Genomic DNA, 18,409 nt, shown 5'->3' with positions numbered 1-18,409 from the left:
AAAGACATCAAAGGGAACTGGCAATTTCACCATAATCACATAACACTTACCCTGGATCTGATAAACGCACTGACCAAAATGATTACAAATCGTTAAAATGTTATATATTACTGTTTGCTTCATAAGCTATATGGCAGAAATTATACAATTATTCTAACGGTAGAATTCTATTTTTGAGAGATCTAATAGAGCTTAGCAAGACATTTTTTTAAATAATATAACGTGTTTTAAATCTAATTACTGGATAAATATATATATGAGTTTGATAAATGTGAATAAATTTCCCAAAAAATTTTAAATGTGAGAAAATATATGATATTGACCAATTTTGCTGTTTTTATGTCTACGACGCGGAAGAAGTAAGCATATCGACTACTTATTTGCGAATTTGTTAGCAGTTCCCGGGTCAGGCCGGGTTATCGGTATCGCCTCAATCGTGACGTATTTACTTCCCTTTTTCGTGCTACATCTTCAGCGGAGCGTTTGTATAATTTGTAACACATGGATATTTTTGGCTAACAATACATGTATGTTGAGAAATGTAGAGCTATTTATATACGATACTAATTCTATTCAAACGTACTGCTTGATTTTTTTATTATTTATAATCTCATAATTTAAATTTGAACTGAGATTTATAGAAAAAAATTGTGGTTTTTTTATTTAATCAGATTAAAATGATAAGAAAAAAAATAATTTTGTCATGATAGGTTTAAAATGAATATACAGCGTAATATTATGGAGGTCCTTTAGTAAGAAACAAGTAACGTGTATATATATATTTCCATCATAGAAGTGCAGCAACATACAGGTTCTTGTTCTCTTTCGATGTACAGATATGCGGATTATAAATTCGTGGCAGTAGAAAAGGATACAAAGATGACATCGTGATAAAACGAATGTATGCCCTTGTTGTTAAAGGCCTTGAAATATTTACAGTACTGCAATAAATGTCGCAAGTAGTGTTGTGCATTATACAAATAAATGCAATTTTCTCTCTCTCTCTCTCTCTCTCTCTTTCGTTCTTAATTATTCATTAATTAAGAATTTTTCATTAAATTCTTTTGCGATATAATTAGAAATAGTTTTATCCCTTGATCAAAAGTTTTTAAAAATTGCTTTGTATAAGATATGTGACAAAATCATATAATCTAAATAGCAAAAACGCGTTAGTTACATATATATTTCTATATATTTAATACGTTTTCTGATTTAGCTAATAATCCCGATTGTCTTGCACAACACTGACTGCCAGTATATACATATAGATACAGATTACGAATTCTTAATCACGTGTATATCGGAAAGTTCATTCTCTCTTATCCAAAAATCGCATGAAAAAATAATTCACTCGAATCCTGTTTTCTACATAATTATCTTTGTTTCAGCCTTAAAATGATACGATAGATTCGCATCTCTTTATATTGATTTATCTATTTATATAATTCTAAATACGAGTTCTCGAACGTTGCAAGGCACCACGTACTTTCCGACATAATTATTAAATTAGCATTTAAAAATCATTTTAAAAAATTTAATCGCTTTAAATTATAATTAAAAGCAAATTAAGTCTATTTCAAGTCTTTAATCTTCTGTCCGAATTGAAATCATTATATATTATTTGCTAAAATATCTTTCAATAAATATATCACACAGTTCAGTTACTTAAAATTAAATGATTTATATTAAAATATATTGTAAGTCACACATTTTTTAACGAAAGAAAAATGGATAGAATAACGAAATAATGGGAAACATATAGGTGAAAATGACGAAGTACGGAGATAATTCGTTGAAAAATTATATTTTTCCATTCTGGCACGAATCGTAAACACAACATAATTTATAAATTAACGTACACAATCATCATCAATCATTTACACAAATTTTCATCAGTGTTTCATCGTTACAAAAGATATGCTTTCGTTTGGGAATTGGAGATCAAAATCTCTTCGGAGACAAGCTTTTTTGTGCCATGTAAATCGGAAAAACGGGAGATGAGTTTGAGATTCAAAATATTAGTTTTCGTCTTATTCATGTTGGAAACGTGATAAATACTCGTCACAAAGATTACGACAAATTTTGTTTTTCGTGCAAGTTGAATTCTCTCTCTCCCTTCTTCCGATTCGGTGATGGAGTGACAGAAAAGGATAAATGAATAAAATGAAGATAAGTAAAACAGAACATTAATAAGACGGAAAGAAAAGAATAAAGGAAATAGTGAGGAAAGAATCGATAGGATAAGAGAACAGAAAGCTTGACTCATGAACGGGATAACAAAATAAATAATAGAAGCATTAAACATGATTAATTACTTAACAACGTAACTAGAGATAATAATAATAATATTAATAATAATAATTAATAATATTAATAATAGAAATAATAATAATCATACGAATGGCTATACTTGTTAATAATTACAAGAACAGGTCTGGCACGGCGATCGCTTAACTGCCCGAAGACGCGTCGAACGTGTTTGTTCCTTTCTCACGTCTTTTCTTACTTAAATTATTACAGACTTATTACGCAAGAGATTCTGTCAGTTTAAGGCTGAATTGGTGCGAGAGATAATGTCAAGTAAGAGGTCTCGATATTCTTGTTTCGATAATTATGCCGAAAAGATAAAAAAATTAAATTAAAACAAAGAATATATTTGCGTCGAAGACTGAATGGCACTTCAAAATTAATCATATATTGCATATTGCAACGTACATTCTTCCGTTCGTAATCCTAGGAGCATATTAAGCAATTCACTTTCATAATGAATTAGTTTACATCTTGCTTTGAAGCCAAGCAATTAACAAAAATTACGTTTGATTTTAGAACGGTAGCCAGTCGCATTGCCGCGCGAATAAGTATTGCGACTATTATCGATTAAAGAACAAAACGAGTGTCCTCAGATTCGACGATCCTCCCTCGCGCGTCGCACCGCACGATAAACACCGCTTTCCAAGCAATCGTTCGATCAAGGGGGCAAGTAAAATGGCAAGCAGAGAGCGACAATACTTTCTCCTTAATAGCTACTTACTCATCCTCTGAAAACGCTTAACCGGTAAATAGGTAATTAGAAAAAATCTCGATATACAAAAATACAGGGATACGTATCTATGCATTGCATGCCACGCGCGTGTATCAGCGCGCGCTGATACTTTTACCTTTTTTTTTTCAACGAGGAATAGGAGACACATCGGGGAAGTACACAAATATACATACGGATAGGATAAGAAGGACGAAACGATCGAGTAAGCTCGAGTATTATGTCGGCGCGTGCTGCTCAACGAGTCACCATATGACTATCGTAAAACTATGTGGAATTGACGTTTCCGAAACGAGAGACGAACTTATTCGCGGGACCGAGCGAACAGCGAGATAAAATTTTATTTATTTGCATTTTAAGGAGCGAGCATCTCGTTTATTTTATCATATTTGTTTTTGTTTTCTTCTAATTTTCATTCACACTTAATTCTTAAACATGTTTTTATTTTTACAATTAGAATTGTGTGGGAAAAATATTCGTAAAAATAATGGCGTATATTTTTCGTCATTTATAGCTCTATTATGACATTAGCGGATTCAATCCGCCATTCACTCGGTTTGGCGACCTTATCCGTACGGAGATCATGGCTTGAGTATACTTTTAGATTGTCTTCGTCGATTCACAGCGCAAAGATACCTGTCGGATTCGCCCTCTTCGCTTAAGCACCACAACCAGTTTCGATTAATTGCGTCGCAACGACCGCTGCTCGCGTACACTTAGCTTCTACAGGAAAATGTAAAAAAAAGTTCAAAGAGACTTTATCGATCGCGTCAATTTGAGCGTTCGTTTCTCGATAACGTAAAGAACTGACGTCGATGTTATCGTCTCTCGCGGTGTTCGACATTACTTAATTAGCATTAATTTCGAGGTGAGAACAACTTTCTTCTTTCAAACTGAACTTCGCATCCACGTACTCGAAGCCTTTTGCGAAGCCACACATACTTCAAATGCATTATATAAAAAAATATTGTATTTCCCTATCGGTGTGCGGCGGCGCGAATAACTATAATCGTAATAGTTACAATAATAAAACGCAATAATAGTGTCAATAATATTACTCACTAATTAACGTTATTTCTATACGCTTTATTATGCTTTAACATTGTTTCTCTCTCTTTCTCTCTCTCTCTCTCTCTTATTCTCTCTCTCTCTCTCTCTCTCTCTCTCTCTCTCTCTCTCTTTCTGCAGGTACGAATACGTTTATTTTTTTCACATTGTTCTTATTTTTGCGATTGGGCGATTTCCCAAGTTCGCACTAACAAAATGTCCATCGCAAAACAATGATCGCGATTACATTTACAACTACATCACTGTTTTGCTTCTTTTGACTTCTATAGGAAGCCATCTTAACAAGTTTTCAAGTAACAACAACTTGAGCAGGTTTCGGGCGAATCGACGAGGTTACCAATGGCGACTCGCTATTTACACATATGGACACGTGAGAAACATATTGGTGATAAAATAAACTTTCAATCAGAGAAATTATCTCGTGGATTGATTTTTTTATTCTAATATTTTGTTTCCTTTCGGGATTATTGACGATATTATTCTCTTTCTCATCACCAATAGTTTTTCTCCGTCTCGCAAATCGCGCTCGACCGACAGATATGTTCTAAACAGTATTACTCTCTCTACAACTGCTCACATACACTGAGGTCTAATGAATTTTTTCTGTCTTTTGTTACATCTTGGACACTATTAATTTAATATAATTTTAAATCGTATTCAATTCTGAAAAATAACTTGTGTTCTAATATATTTTTTTAGCTAAAAAATTTGATAACGCGAAATGAGAAAAACGAAAAATAACAATGTATTCAAATTACGGATTTCATTAGACCTCGATATGCAGTTTACTGGGGTTGATGCGTGTGTAAATCGCATGTCCGAAATATTCATCTAAAATTTGGCACGTATGTTCGCGTCGCCGACGGGCTACGTTCCAGATTTCTTCACAGTGTTAATGTTAAAGATTAGGAAAGTCTTTCGCGAAGAAATGACGCGCGGTATAATTGATTATGTACATATAGTATTATTGGACACGTGGTCGTTTTATGAGCACAATAAAAACACGATTCGATTCTAACGCCGAGCCTTTAAGCTTTAAGCACCGCTTTCATGTATCTCCGTGCAACGCGGCCTGCACTTGTGCGGCCGAGCAGGAATGCTTTATTTTCAGCTTGTGTATGTGTGTGTCTTAGTTTTATGTATCGAGAACGCGAAAGCAAAAGATGTACAAAGAGAGCAACCGACTAGGTGCTATGTTTTTTCCATGACATTCAAGAAATCTCCGAGAACAACAAACGACACAGCTGACAATTAAATCTGATATTTAAAAGAATAAGATTAAACTTTGAGAAAATTTCTAAATTTTAAAAATATCACTGGTATATATAAAAATATATAATTTGCAAATGAGACGAGAAATAAGTTCGATGATAAATTAGAAATTTATTTCTGACATATACCTCTTTGGTGCATGCAATTAGATTGATCTCGGATTGTTCCTTAGCCGAAGTTGTAGTTACGATCATGTGTCACGATAAAATATTAGGAAGAATGAAAAGTACTAAAATCGCGGGAACAAGATTAGATGCGAAGATTGAAAAAACTATAATAATACTGTTCGGCATTGTTCATTGTTAATGCGCATGATCGCATGTGACGCATGAAAGGATGATGATTTTTTAGGCAATCCGCAAAAAAAAAACAAAAAGTAATTTATTTTTGATAAATAATACAATGTAATACTCACAGGAGCGAAGTTCATTTTTATCATTCAGCTCTCCATGATGCTTCTGACGTGCGAATTTAATTCTTTCGCTGAGCGCATGAGAAGATAATTTCAAGTTTATAAATACGATAAAGGATCGTAAAAACTTATAGTAATCTTGAAACAAAAAAGTCACTTTTTTAAATAATGTTATATACACACACTCTATTAATATATTTTATTTATAAAATATGATAAATGTAAAAAGAAAAGGGAAGAAACAATCATCAGGTTTAAATATAAACCTATTAACAAATTCTTTAAATCACTACAATTATATTGTAAACTTTCTTGCAGAAAAAAAGACTTTAGTGTGCAGCGAAAGAATGAAATTAACGCGCCTAGCAGCAATCTCTTTCAAAATAATCATTCCAAAAACTCGATCACAGACTCTTATTAGTGTCCGTCGGAATTCTCGCGAAATCGAATTACGACAACAAATCTTCCTTCTTGCTAATTTTCTTGTTCCATCAAAATTGCGATGTCTCCAAGCATCAATTTCTTCCTAACGTTCGGCTAATGTCATGGAGGTTGTAGAGCGACGATTTCGTTCTCTCAACATGTTCCCGCGGAGTCCTGATCGACTCGCGAAGGTTCCTAAGAACCCTCGATCGATCCTGGCGCGATGTCCTCGCTGAGATCTGGAACTAGAGTGCAGCCAGGGTCATCCGATCGATCGTTGTCATTCAGCCTTGATAACTGCTGACGGCGCGGCCGCCACGTTCTGATCAAAAGTGGGACATTCCTCACCCGCGAGTAGACCAGGTTCGGTCTTCGGAATAGGACCGTCCGCGCACCGATTGTGGGTTTTCAGATGCCTGGTGATCATATCCCTGCGGCAGGCTGCATAGGCACACTGCGGGCATTTATATGGTTTCTCACCAGTATGGGTTCGTTGGTGGGTGCTAAGATGATCAGATCTACTGAACACCTGTCGGCAAACCCGGCATGTGTAGGGTTTGACACCGGTGTGCAGTCTCATATGCCTAGTTAACATATCTGACCTCGCAAAACTCCTCTGACACACGTCGCAAAGGTACGCCTTCGCCGAGGCATCGTGAAGACCTTGCCGACGATGTCTGGATGCCATGTGTTTTGCCAAACGATCATGCAAGCTGAACATCTGTCCGCATTCTGGACAGACATAAGCCACGTCTGCGCCCGGTGCCATTTCTTCAACGACGGGTAAAACCTCTAAATTGTACCGTACCGCAACACTTTCCTTTGTCGTGGGTGATGCGACGTCGCCCCTGACTACGGGTACGCTGACGGAGCCCCGCGTTACGATGCCGGACGGTAACAGTTGAAGAGACGGTGATCTATTAGAGACCGCTGAAGCGGCTGCAGTAGACTGCAGCATCAGATTTTTCATGGAGAGATCCAACGGTGATTCTTGAGGACTCGTGCTGTCGCTCTCGAGAGAGCTACTTCGCGGGGGATGGTTGACAACAGAGGAAAAGGAAGTGGTCGCGGCTGGCACCCACGTTTCATCCCACCTGGGCACAACATCTGAATCGGAGTGACTGCGTCCGCGGAAGGTGTCGCTCGACGACGATGACGACAGGTACTTAGTATGCATGTACTGCTCGAATATGCTATATGTACCGCATATACTGCTGTATGTGAAACTGGTTCGCGACAGTGGTGTCTGCAGAGACGTCGCTGTTGGCAGCATCATCGCTGCCGATGCAGCCAACGACTGTGAGCACTGGCTGCACATACAGTCGGAGTACTTTGTCGCCGACAATCGGTGGTTGTTTTGATAAGGCGAATAACGATGTCGATGATGATGATGATGATGATATGAATAGCGATATGGTCGGTGAGGATGATGATATTGTTGACTGATTTCGTTGAGTTCCTCTTCGGTTGATGTCACCGCTTCCGCGTCCTTCAACCTCAATGGCAATTGGCCAATCACCGCTGTAGTATCCACAGCGGATCGCGAGGACGACGACCTGGGCGAGCCAAAGACATCTTCCTCCTCGGACACGGGACCGCTGCTTTCAAACTTTAACACCTCACCTTCGGATGGTGAACTGCGATGGGCCTGTAACGTGTCCACTACCTGTTCCAGTCGTCTTCGTTTTTTGCGTGGGTTTCGGTGGTTGCGGTTGGCTGTCGCCGCGAGGGTATTATTGTTCGTACAGGAGGGTGGTGGCGGCTTGGCCGGGCCCGGGGGCGCGGCTGCGGCGTCCTCCACGGCGCTCTCGGCCATCGTCATCGAGGATACGCGGCACCCGCCGCCTGGGCCCCTTATGCCACCTACGACACCCTCGGCTACCACCGTACTACCACCCACCTCGTCCTGAAACAATCAAATAATGACGACGTGGTTATTTAAAAATATTTAGAAAATCTACTACGCACTAAGACTAAAGTTTCTTTTTTTTTTTTGCAATAGAAAGTACATGTTACATTGAAAAAATTCAACAGTTTGGTCTGGATAGTCCATTTTCAGTCGGAACTGGAAATTGAAAATATCATCGTTCCATAGAACATACTTGATTTACTTGTCAAAATTCTTTAACAAAAATTCGCTTCATTTTAAAAGAGGTCTACATTGTACACAGGTAGTCTGGGATACCCTACATATTACGTTATATGTCCTTCAAACAAGATCTATTTTTCAATTTATGTTAGAAATTATTGAAAGTATGTGGTTCGATCTTGAGTTTCACGAGATATATAATTTCACTCGGATTCAAATTAATTTTCACGAGATATAACGCGTCCGATTATATGTTATTACACTTTAAGATTTGAGCGCCACTGAATTAGGTGGTATTTTGTTGGCGCAACGTTGAGGTTAACATCGCTAAATTGCTAATCATAGTAATTGACGTATCGCGGCGACATTTATATGAGTGAGGTTAGATTCGCAGGTATTAATAAACTATGACTCATAATAATATATAATATTATTTTGATAACGTTAGTTGTAAATGCAACGTGATATTATTGATAATATTTCAACAGAAAATTCGATCAATTCATGTTTAATACTATCATTGAAATAACGTTATTGATTATAACAAATAATTCAAAATTTATAAGTGTTTACGTATTTTCGCTGTTATAAATGCAAAACTAATAGATTGACAAGAAATATAAAAATACAGCTTGATACGTGCCTGTTAAAATACAATAGCAAGAGAATTTATTATACATTTTACCATTAAAAATTGTTTCACGATGTGATACAGTTATAATATGTACACAAATATTACAAAAAAAAACATCGATCTTATGCTTCGGTTTATTACTATCATTAAACATGATTTATGTTAAAAGTAAATATAGGTTAACGTGCGCGCACGCGTAAATAACATGAAAAATAGAAAACGCTGAAAATTAATTAAATATCATTATCAAACGTTCAAACATATAATTATTCGCGAAAGCGATGAAATATTGAACCATTTGCATATAATCATGCCATCTTACCAAAAGAATAGGTACGTAATATAGATATTAATGTGCAAAACCAAAAGGTGTAGACTGCACGAGGCTTTTCTCAAAACGAATGGCAATCGAGGTAACGGAGACCTTCCAGAGAATGGGAGAGATGATAAAAAAGATTATGTCGTAACGAGACGCGATTAGAATATTCGTCGCGTTCTCGCGCCGCGATGTCGACTGACTATTTGTCATTAGCGCCGTGATCGCCATTAAAAGCTGAGAGACGATCGCCTGTCGACGAGATCACGCTCGATCACGTGCCGATTATCGCGCGTTATACAGCCCCGTTTCGGCCACTTCGCGACTAACGGAACTTTTTTTAACATTCTCGATGAAAGAATCTTGCCCACTTTGTAAACAGGTGGCATCGTCGCTTATTGATGACCAACAGGGTCGTTATCAAGAAAATTAATTCGAAACGGAAGAGATTCGTCATGAGTTAATTAATTCGAATCTTTTAAAACGCCATTGCGTTTCCGAAAGTGGAAAAAAGTTTCGCATCTTTTGCAATTCACGAAGTGACAGATACTAACGATACGTGTGTTCTCTTGATTGGATACACAATTTCCGACTCTATTCCCACGAAACGAATGTACGAAGAGACACGTGGAATTTTTGAATTATTTATCTTAATTAATCAATGCGTGTGTACATGTGTTGTGGATCACACTGTTTGTCTTGTTTGACGTGACAACGGCACTTTGTCACAAGACCGCGCGATGTAACCCGAGAGATGTATCCGCTGAATATTTGAAATTTAAATCGCGAGCACGAGCACATCAAGGGGCAGACAACTGACTGGCATTTAATATCGCGACATTTTACAGCGTGGGCGAAATTCGTTGTTCAGCACTATATGTGTGCCGTATTTATTTCATTATCAGTTATTCTCATCTCCGGCTCTTTTACGGATAAAAGCCAACAAATTCTAAAGATCAAGGCACGATGTAAATTATTTGCGACGTTATCCAGTCTCGCATCGGTAACAATTATACATTACATGAACTTTAGGATTTCGCACCGTCTTCGTTAACCAACACGCGCGGAGTTAAGAGTTTCAAGACATATCAGATTAAAATGATTAATTAATTTTCTGTAAGTGTTTATCAAGTAAAGCTAAGAGGAGAAGGAATTTAAAACAAGACACTCGGGATATTTCTGTTTTGTTGCCTGAATTCGCCATTAAATAAAAGAAGTCGAAAAATCGTATTACGATTAGTATCTTTTCGAAACATACAGTACATACGATAGCATCCAATACGACAGTATCTTGGCGCCACGTGTACGTACATAATCTCGATTGCAAGTCCGCCTACGGTCTCGATAGCACGTCACGGTCGTAGAATAGAGATTTTGTTCGGCTTCCCGGAAAAACGCGGTATGTCGCGCCGCGGACGCGGATGCGAAGAATTGTCCAACGGTTTTCCAGCGGCTCCAGTTTGTTGCATACCGACGCGTACGTGTGTAGTGCGCCATTTCGAGACCGATCTTCGCGGCCGGCTCCGCTTACCTCCGATGAATACCGAGAAATCCGTTCACGGAGAAACGTGCGAATTCCTGGCCACAGTCCCGTCGCGACAGGGAGAGGCGGACTTCGATAGCCGCTTAAATGACGTCGCTTAAGTGACTTAATGCAACTGAATCTAGTCCACGTGCGTCCTTCAACTTTGCACCACCGGGGCATTCTCGGGATTCTAGAATAAGGACTTGTCACTGTCGCGCCTTTGTGCTAACAAAAAACTGCTTTATGTAAAAGTCTTCTTAAAGAGACAGGATGAATATTAATTAGCTAGTGATTGTTTTTATCAGCTAGATGACACTTTTCCAGGACATGTAGTGGTGTCGCAGAAAAGAACGTGCGTTCATAGCGAAAAGTGTTGCTCTTGAGTAAAGTGTTTGGTTAGATGTCTTCTTAACAAAATTTACATTTATGCAGTCTATTCATAGATTGACACTTACGCGGTTTGATTACAAAACCGCATCAATCAATAGATAATAGATCTGAATATCCACTTCATAGAGAATAACTTCGATTAAAGAAGATCCGCACAGTGAATCTTGTTTGATGGTGCTTGGAGCACTTCGGTTCTTTCTTCTTTGCCACAGTGGCTATTCTTTTATTCTTCTCGGCGCCGCCACTTGTCCTACCCTTCTCCGCCTTCATTCGCGGAGAGAAAGGGTCTCGATGATCAGTCGTAAAACGTAAAGGAGACTCGTAAACGAAGTGAAAAGATATCAGAACGTAAATGTCGAGAACAGGTCCCCCCAAAGAGGACGGTGTGGGCGTACTTAGTCGCTACCTTCCCACCGTTTTGATTTTTTCTTCCTTTCCTTCGGTCAGAACTGAAGAATACCCTTTTAGATAATCCTCCGTGATATTTTATTACGTTTTTTATTTCTCTTCGCCTTTAATGAAATTATTATCCTAAACTAACAAAATGCAGGTCAAAAACGATTTTATTTCGTATGATAAGAAGTTTCACCTCGGCGATTCGAAAATTTAAATGTAAAGCCCGGAAAATATAACGATACAGAGATTTTAAGAAATATGAAAAATATAATACACAGGGTGAATTTTAATCGTTGAACTAGATTTTCATCCTAAAAGGAAAATTACTGACTGTACCGTTATTTTAAGCGAGATTAAATGTATCCGTCTATATCCTACTTTTTAAATAAATAACGACAGACACATATTTAAGACTTGCTTAAAGCCAAGATAACATTGGTGCAATTAAACGTGCAATCGCGGTAACTTGTCTAGATAAAAATCTGATTCCACCCTGAACGGCGTTAAAATTCACCCTGAATAAAAGTATTGATTTTGTAAAGTTATGCAACTAAATATTAATGAAACTCAGTTTTTCTTATGGGAAGGAAAACATAAACTGCATTCAGTTTGATATAAACAAAATATTATATCAAGAGAGTGTAGAAGAGATATTGCTATTTACGATTTGATACACATGTGATGATTCGAAGATATGAGTTTGCAAGAAAACGGAGCGAAGATCATCGGTGAAGAATTCCAGCAGGAATGCCCTCGGGCAGGCACCTGTAACCTGGCTCGACGAGAGAAACAGAACAGGTTGAGACGTGGGCGTGGGTGGAGCGCTTGATCTTTCTCTCCCGCACGATCTGCCCATATACTGGCCGCTGCGCCACGGCAGTGATGGGTACGATTTGCGCGCAAATCACGTTTACCATTTCTTGAAGACTGATAGATACAACAAACATGTACTCTTTCTTAAACTAAATTTTTTTTAGAATGTTTTACCTTGATGTTTGACTTTGCTCTTTTATACTCTAATGTACAAAACATAAAAGTTTAAAAATGAATTTTCAACTTGGAATTTTATAAAAATTTTATATTTTAATCATCATATTATCATTTCAAACATTTGTAGTTAAAAGCAGCATTCGATAATCGCAATATATATAACATCTTTTGATATGATTTAATTTAATCATTAATCATCATCTTCATTTCATATCTAAACGATTACGTTTCGTATTAAACGAAATGTAATTAGATATGACTTAAAAAAGATACAGTATATAAAGAATACTGAAAAAAGAAATCCGATAGCGTCATCTTCATAAAAAAAATATATATAAAAACAAATGTAGGTAGTTGCGTATAAATGTGAGTGTGACTCGCGCCTTTCGCTACTGGCTGTCCATCCAGAGTTCCCGCTTCGGAAAGGAAGAGCGGCCTTAAGGCAGACAGGCTCGCCACGGTGGCGGTAGGACTCTGGCGAACTGCTACCAAAAAACCAGACGGGCTACCGAAGGGAAGCCGGTGGTTGGTATCTATATAGGCTACGAGGTAGTGAAGCTGCGACCATCCGAGCGTATCTTCCCGCGAGGGCGAGGCCCGCAAAAAGAATTAGAGGAATCGAGACGGTCGGCGATCGAAGGTCGACGATCTGTCTCGATGAACGAGCGTTCGTTAACCATTAGGCCTATCTGAAGCACCGACCGGTGGCGCGTCTAGGAGACTGACAACGTATATCAAGCCTACGAGCAGTAGAGGACTCGTTTGCCACGCACACACTTTTCCATGGAACGGGTTGCAGAAGCACGCTACTTTCCTCATTCTGTTTCTTTTTTTCCCCGCCCCTCTCTCTTTCTCTCTCTCTTTCCCTCTATCTCTTTTCCTTTCTCCGTCTACCGTTTAAGTCTTTTTCTCCGTCTTTCTCCTCTCCACGAAACATTTCTCTCGATGCGGTCTCTGTACGATGCAAAGAAGTAGCTAGTTCGAGTGAGCGTCCGTCGCGCGACAGATTTTATCGTTGGTGGAAAATTACGGGTTATCGAGAGGGTGATTAATAGCCCCCCCGCTGGATATTGGACAGTAATTAAATGCGTGGCAATTTGTGCACCGCGTAGATATAGTGTGTGCGCATTCGCGGCACGACTGACAGGCCAACTAGACTGATTTAAAGTTTTACGAGATGACCGAGGCGCGCGCGCGTGATCGTTTATCTTTCTCTACGTCTTCCTCGATCCTCGTCGGCTCATCTTTTTCCCTGACGAAGATGCTAACACGCCACCATGGCATGTCTCTTCTTTTTTTGTCGTGTTTATACGATGCGACGCATATAAAGTATAGCGAGATTGCGTTCGACGGCGGCTTTGATTCTACTTTTTGACGAAAACGAGGTAGGCTCATCATACATACTTTGGCTCTTGTACAAAAAAGTAATTAATTCGGCGACAAAAAGATACATAATTAGTTAAAAAAAGGATCTTTAAAACATTCTACGAGGTATCTCGCTATAATTTTATACATATAATCGATATGTAGATGGATTAAAACACGTCTATTTATATATCGCTAATCAAATTCTGCGAAAAAATCGCGTCAAGTCGCAATGTAATTTTTCTAAGAGGTTCAGAGCAAGTATTTAAAAGTAACGTTCGTGATTTTACTATATAGAGAGCGTCACGATGGACACCGGAGAGTCGCCAAGAGTCTCCATTAGATAACTTCCACGAAAAGATGTCAGCCTGAGACGCGGTTTTTGCGTCCGCGATGGCGAGGCGGGACTTGGCGCTCATAGGCAGGTATAGAGCATCGTTGTCCTCGACTCTTACGATCTAGTTAGCACGATCCGTCGATCCGATTGGCGTGTAATCGATCGCCCTCGTCTCTATAAGGGGGGACGGACTAGAATTCGCTGAATCACACTGCCTTCGGGATAATTTGCCGATATGATAACGTTTTCTCTAACTCCACTTGTTTACGCTAGAATGGCGATATTCAGCATCATGCATTATTGAATAAGACATTAATTCCGTATTCTTCATTTTAATGGATTGTACATAGATACGACATGCAAGTGGAAAAGAAAAATATGCATACCTATCTACATATTATTCTCGCGCCATATTAATTCTTTATTAAGATTTCTAGTTCAACTATTTCTTTTTACGCTACGTGTAGATGTATTATGATTTAATTATACGTAGAAATATCGTATTTTTATAAAAGTTGCTTCTTTGCTATAAATAAATTATTTTTCTTAGCACATGTAAATTTCTGATAATTCTCGAAGATTAATAGACTTCGATTAGTCTTCGATATATCTCGAAGACTACTAGACTTTGAACTAAATTAATTTTTTCGAAATTACATTTCCAATTTTTGGTTATATTAAAAACTACGTTTACCGTTAAATAATAATGTTTTTATGAAGCTTGAAGAAGGTAGAAATGCGATACTTCCGTTATTCACTTGTCATAGTTCCGAATGTCCATCAAAGTCTCCATCATACCTCGGCGATCTTTCAGTCAACCGAAACGTATCGCGATGTCACGCTGCTCTGTCGACATTAAGGCGAGTTCGTTTCGACGGGCGCATAATCCGATTATCCCGGCTTCTCATTCGGTCGCGTTTTCCCGGCGCCGCTTGCATTTTATTCCACGGCATGCGTCTCCACCTGACCGCCGCCGTCGCCGCCGCAAAACTCGCGCGTCCCATTACGATGCGTAAACGTTCGATACTCCCTCGTTTCATTTCCCGAGGTACAGACTCTAGATATATCTAAATGCCGCCGCGAAAGCCAACCCATTCCCGCGAGACGATATTATTTCTCTCTGTTCTCATTGCCGAGCCGACCCGTTCGCGGAAGGGAGACGGCGACGACGATCGAAGAGAGGAGAGCCAAACGAGGCAGTCTGAAAATACGCTCCTGAAATTATCGTTATCCGCCAAGGGATCTCCGCGGCCGCGAAGATCGTCGAGTCGTTAGTCAGTCGGTCCCGCGGTCTCGAGACTCTCTTTCTGAGTGCCGGGAGAAAGAGAGAGAGAGAGAAAGACAGGCGCACTGGTAATTAAACTCTCGCGCGACTTTGCTTGCAGTCGTTCGTCGGCCGACGTCGTTGGCTTTTTACGGTTTGCACCTTGCACGCCACACCACACCGTAACGCAAAAGCGAGAGAGAAAGACGCGACGCGTATGTCGGCGCCTTACGGGCCAGCGTAAAACTGGCTGGTAATCATTAACGACCTAGCGCTCTCTCGACGAAAACCAAAGAGAGCCGCACGGCGCACCTGAAAAAGCTTACATATGCATGCAGGATATTACAGAACATTTGACCTCATTTTCAATGATTTTATTTTTATTTTTTAAGTAGAATGCAAAAGGAACTATTATATATTTGTGATGTGTATTTTTAATATTTTTAATGGCGTGTGTAAAATATATTTCAAAAGATCGAATTCTGAAGAAGCAAAATTGAATCTTATTATTTTAAAACAGAATAACTTTTATTTTTGAAAATACAAGTTCACAGTAAATTGCTGTACGTATTAAACTACTTGTTTATTGCAAAGCGTGACAGCCTGTCGAACGAGAGTAGATTGCGTTCCGATCAATCGAGTCACGAAGGTACAAATTATGAATTTATCAAATTAAACTTCGCGTGAATAGATATACTTAGGTTGTCACGACGATTTGAACGTGAAACGAATTGGAAATGGCTGAGCCCGTGGGCATACATTGCGATAATTTAGAGTATACAGCCGCGATGACGACAATGCGATGCTGACAGTGTGACGTTCAGATCGACAAATAAATAGTCAATTAATTTAACATTTGCTCCTGTTCACTATCCGTGTTGTCCGCAATCGATTCCCTTGCGTCACGAGGCTAAAGTGTTCCGCGAACTCATACCACTGACAACGCAATATGAACAGCATCGTTTATAACAGTGCGCGCGATTTATCGCGTGTCATTACGGTACGCACCGTAGGCCGTAAATATTGAAGGCGCAACTTGCTACCGAATTACATAAAATGATCCGCGAATAGAACACAATGCAAAGTTGCGAGAGCAAAGATACGAGCAGAAAAATACGAGTAGAAAATAATAAAAATAATAAAAATGTTGTATCACAGCTGCGTGTAAAATCAAGGAGCTTTGATTTTTTTACGAGTGCGCGTGTAAAAATGCATATAACTCGCCCTGGAACGGTGCTTTTAAACGCCACGTACTCGAATATCCTAATCACAATCACAGGAAAGTATCACTGCTTGGACTACTTTGACATAAATTTGAATGATCGCTTGGTGAAATTAAAAATAGAAATGCAAGTCATAAAACGTAAGGATCTTTCAATTTTTTTTCCTATTAAAATGAGTCTAATAAATTTTATATAAATAAATAAGAAATTTAAAGCTCAATTTTCATAGAAAATACTTTCAAAAAATATACATATAAAAGCTATACTTTCATAAACAATTAGGTTGATCACAAATGTATATTACAATTCGAAATATCGAATATATGCGCGGTCGCAAATTAAAAATGAAATGAATTGCAAATGAAACGACCTATGCGCCTACTTTTTTTAGAAATGTCTATTATTAACAACTGCAAATATAATATATTGTATTATATTTATAGAGATGCACAAAAAAATAATTATATAGCCTATGAACAAATATAACTTTAAAATAAAATAAAGATTGCAATTCTCTCTCCTCCTAATATAAAAACAAATGATAAAACCTTCATCTTTCGATAATAAATTTTATTTCAAATGGAATGCTTTTCTTAAAGCGTATTTCGATCCGAAACACTTCAGATGCAAGGCACGGTGTTGTATGCGCGCGAAGCTCTCGATACCGCATCGAAAGAGTCATGGTACTGCAGTGCAGCAGAACTGCAGCAGGCTCCGAAATGTAGCGCAGTATGCGGTCAGGGAGATTCTTAGTTAAGCCGGAAAAATGCAATAATAACGAGCAGGAAATTCGCGAAGAATTTGACAAGAAGGATAGAAGTCGTGATACGACTGTAATACTTTCTACGAGCGGGATGCAATTATTATATCGAACTGACAAAGTTTAAACGCGCACGTATGAGCGAGCTGGCGTTTATCGCGGTAATTACACTTTAGCTTTAACGATAATATTTGATAAAAGCGATAAGAAGGAAAACTTTACGAGCCAACGGTCGATTCTACATTTTTGACGCACCGAGAGTTGCAACGTCGTTCACAAGATGGTTTCGTATAGTAAATTGCGAACATTAACGCGGTGATCATCGATAAGATAGGCGGTGTGTGATCAAACGCGAAAAAGATCGACCAATTCGAAAGAACGATATAATTAAAACTAAATGCATTTTATGAGATAGCATTTCGGTTTATACGCGAGGCTAACCTTTCGCGGAATTTATAAAATATATTAATTCAGAGACAGGGAGAGTTTAAATATTTAAAAAATAATCGAAAAAAGTTTCTTTACACACATCTCTGAAATATAATATATTAATATAAAGTTTCTTACATAATATATGTAGTTATCATCAAAAGTTCAATTCGGATATGAATTTAATAACTCACTAAAATTTTGTTTTATAAAGTATACGAGTTAATGATCTTTTATGATTTAACATTAGGGTTATAATACTTTTTAGAATTAATGTGATTTTTTTTTAAATTTAATTTTTCAATGTTAATAGATCATCTAAAATTAATAATAGGTCAGCCCTGTACTGCGACGCGTATACACGCGTGAACGCATGCGGTCGTAACGGCTGTTACAGTCTATCCCAACCACGGCATTCGTATGGCGGACGTTATCGTGTAATTGCGGGTTAATTCGAGGCTGGCAGGCGACAGCGT

At 38.4% G+C, this 18,409-nt stretch overlaps 1 protein-coding gene across 2 annotated transcripts in view; it reads right to left on the bottom strand.

Annotated features, from left to right (window-relative positions):
• Positions 1–748: 748 nt before the first annotated feature.
• LOC105208063 (early growth response protein 1) overlaps positions 749–18,409 on the bottom strand; it is a 70,294-nt gene continuing 52,633 nt past the window's right edge. For both annotated transcript variants that reach the window (XM_011177816.3, XM_039454773.1), the window contains exon 2: positions 749–8,121. In XM_011177816.3, coding sequence (XP_011176118.2) covers positions 6,496–8,037 — 1,542 coding nt within the window. In that variant the 5' untranslated portion in view covers positions 8,038–8,121 and the 3' untranslated portion in view covers positions 749–6,495. The remainder of the gene's footprint in view (positions 8,122–18,409) is intronic.

This window comes from Solenopsis invicta, chromosome 11, assembly GCF_016802725.1.
Source record: "Solenopsis invicta isolate M01_SB chromosome 11, UNIL_Sinv_3.0, whole genome shotgun sequence".
Taxonomy (NCBI): domain Eukaryota; kingdom Metazoa; phylum Arthropoda; class Insecta; order Hymenoptera; family Formicidae; genus Solenopsis; species Solenopsis invicta.
The sequence above is the reverse complement of the archived record's forward strand: the minus strand, read 5'-3'. Positions and strand labels throughout refer to the sequence as shown.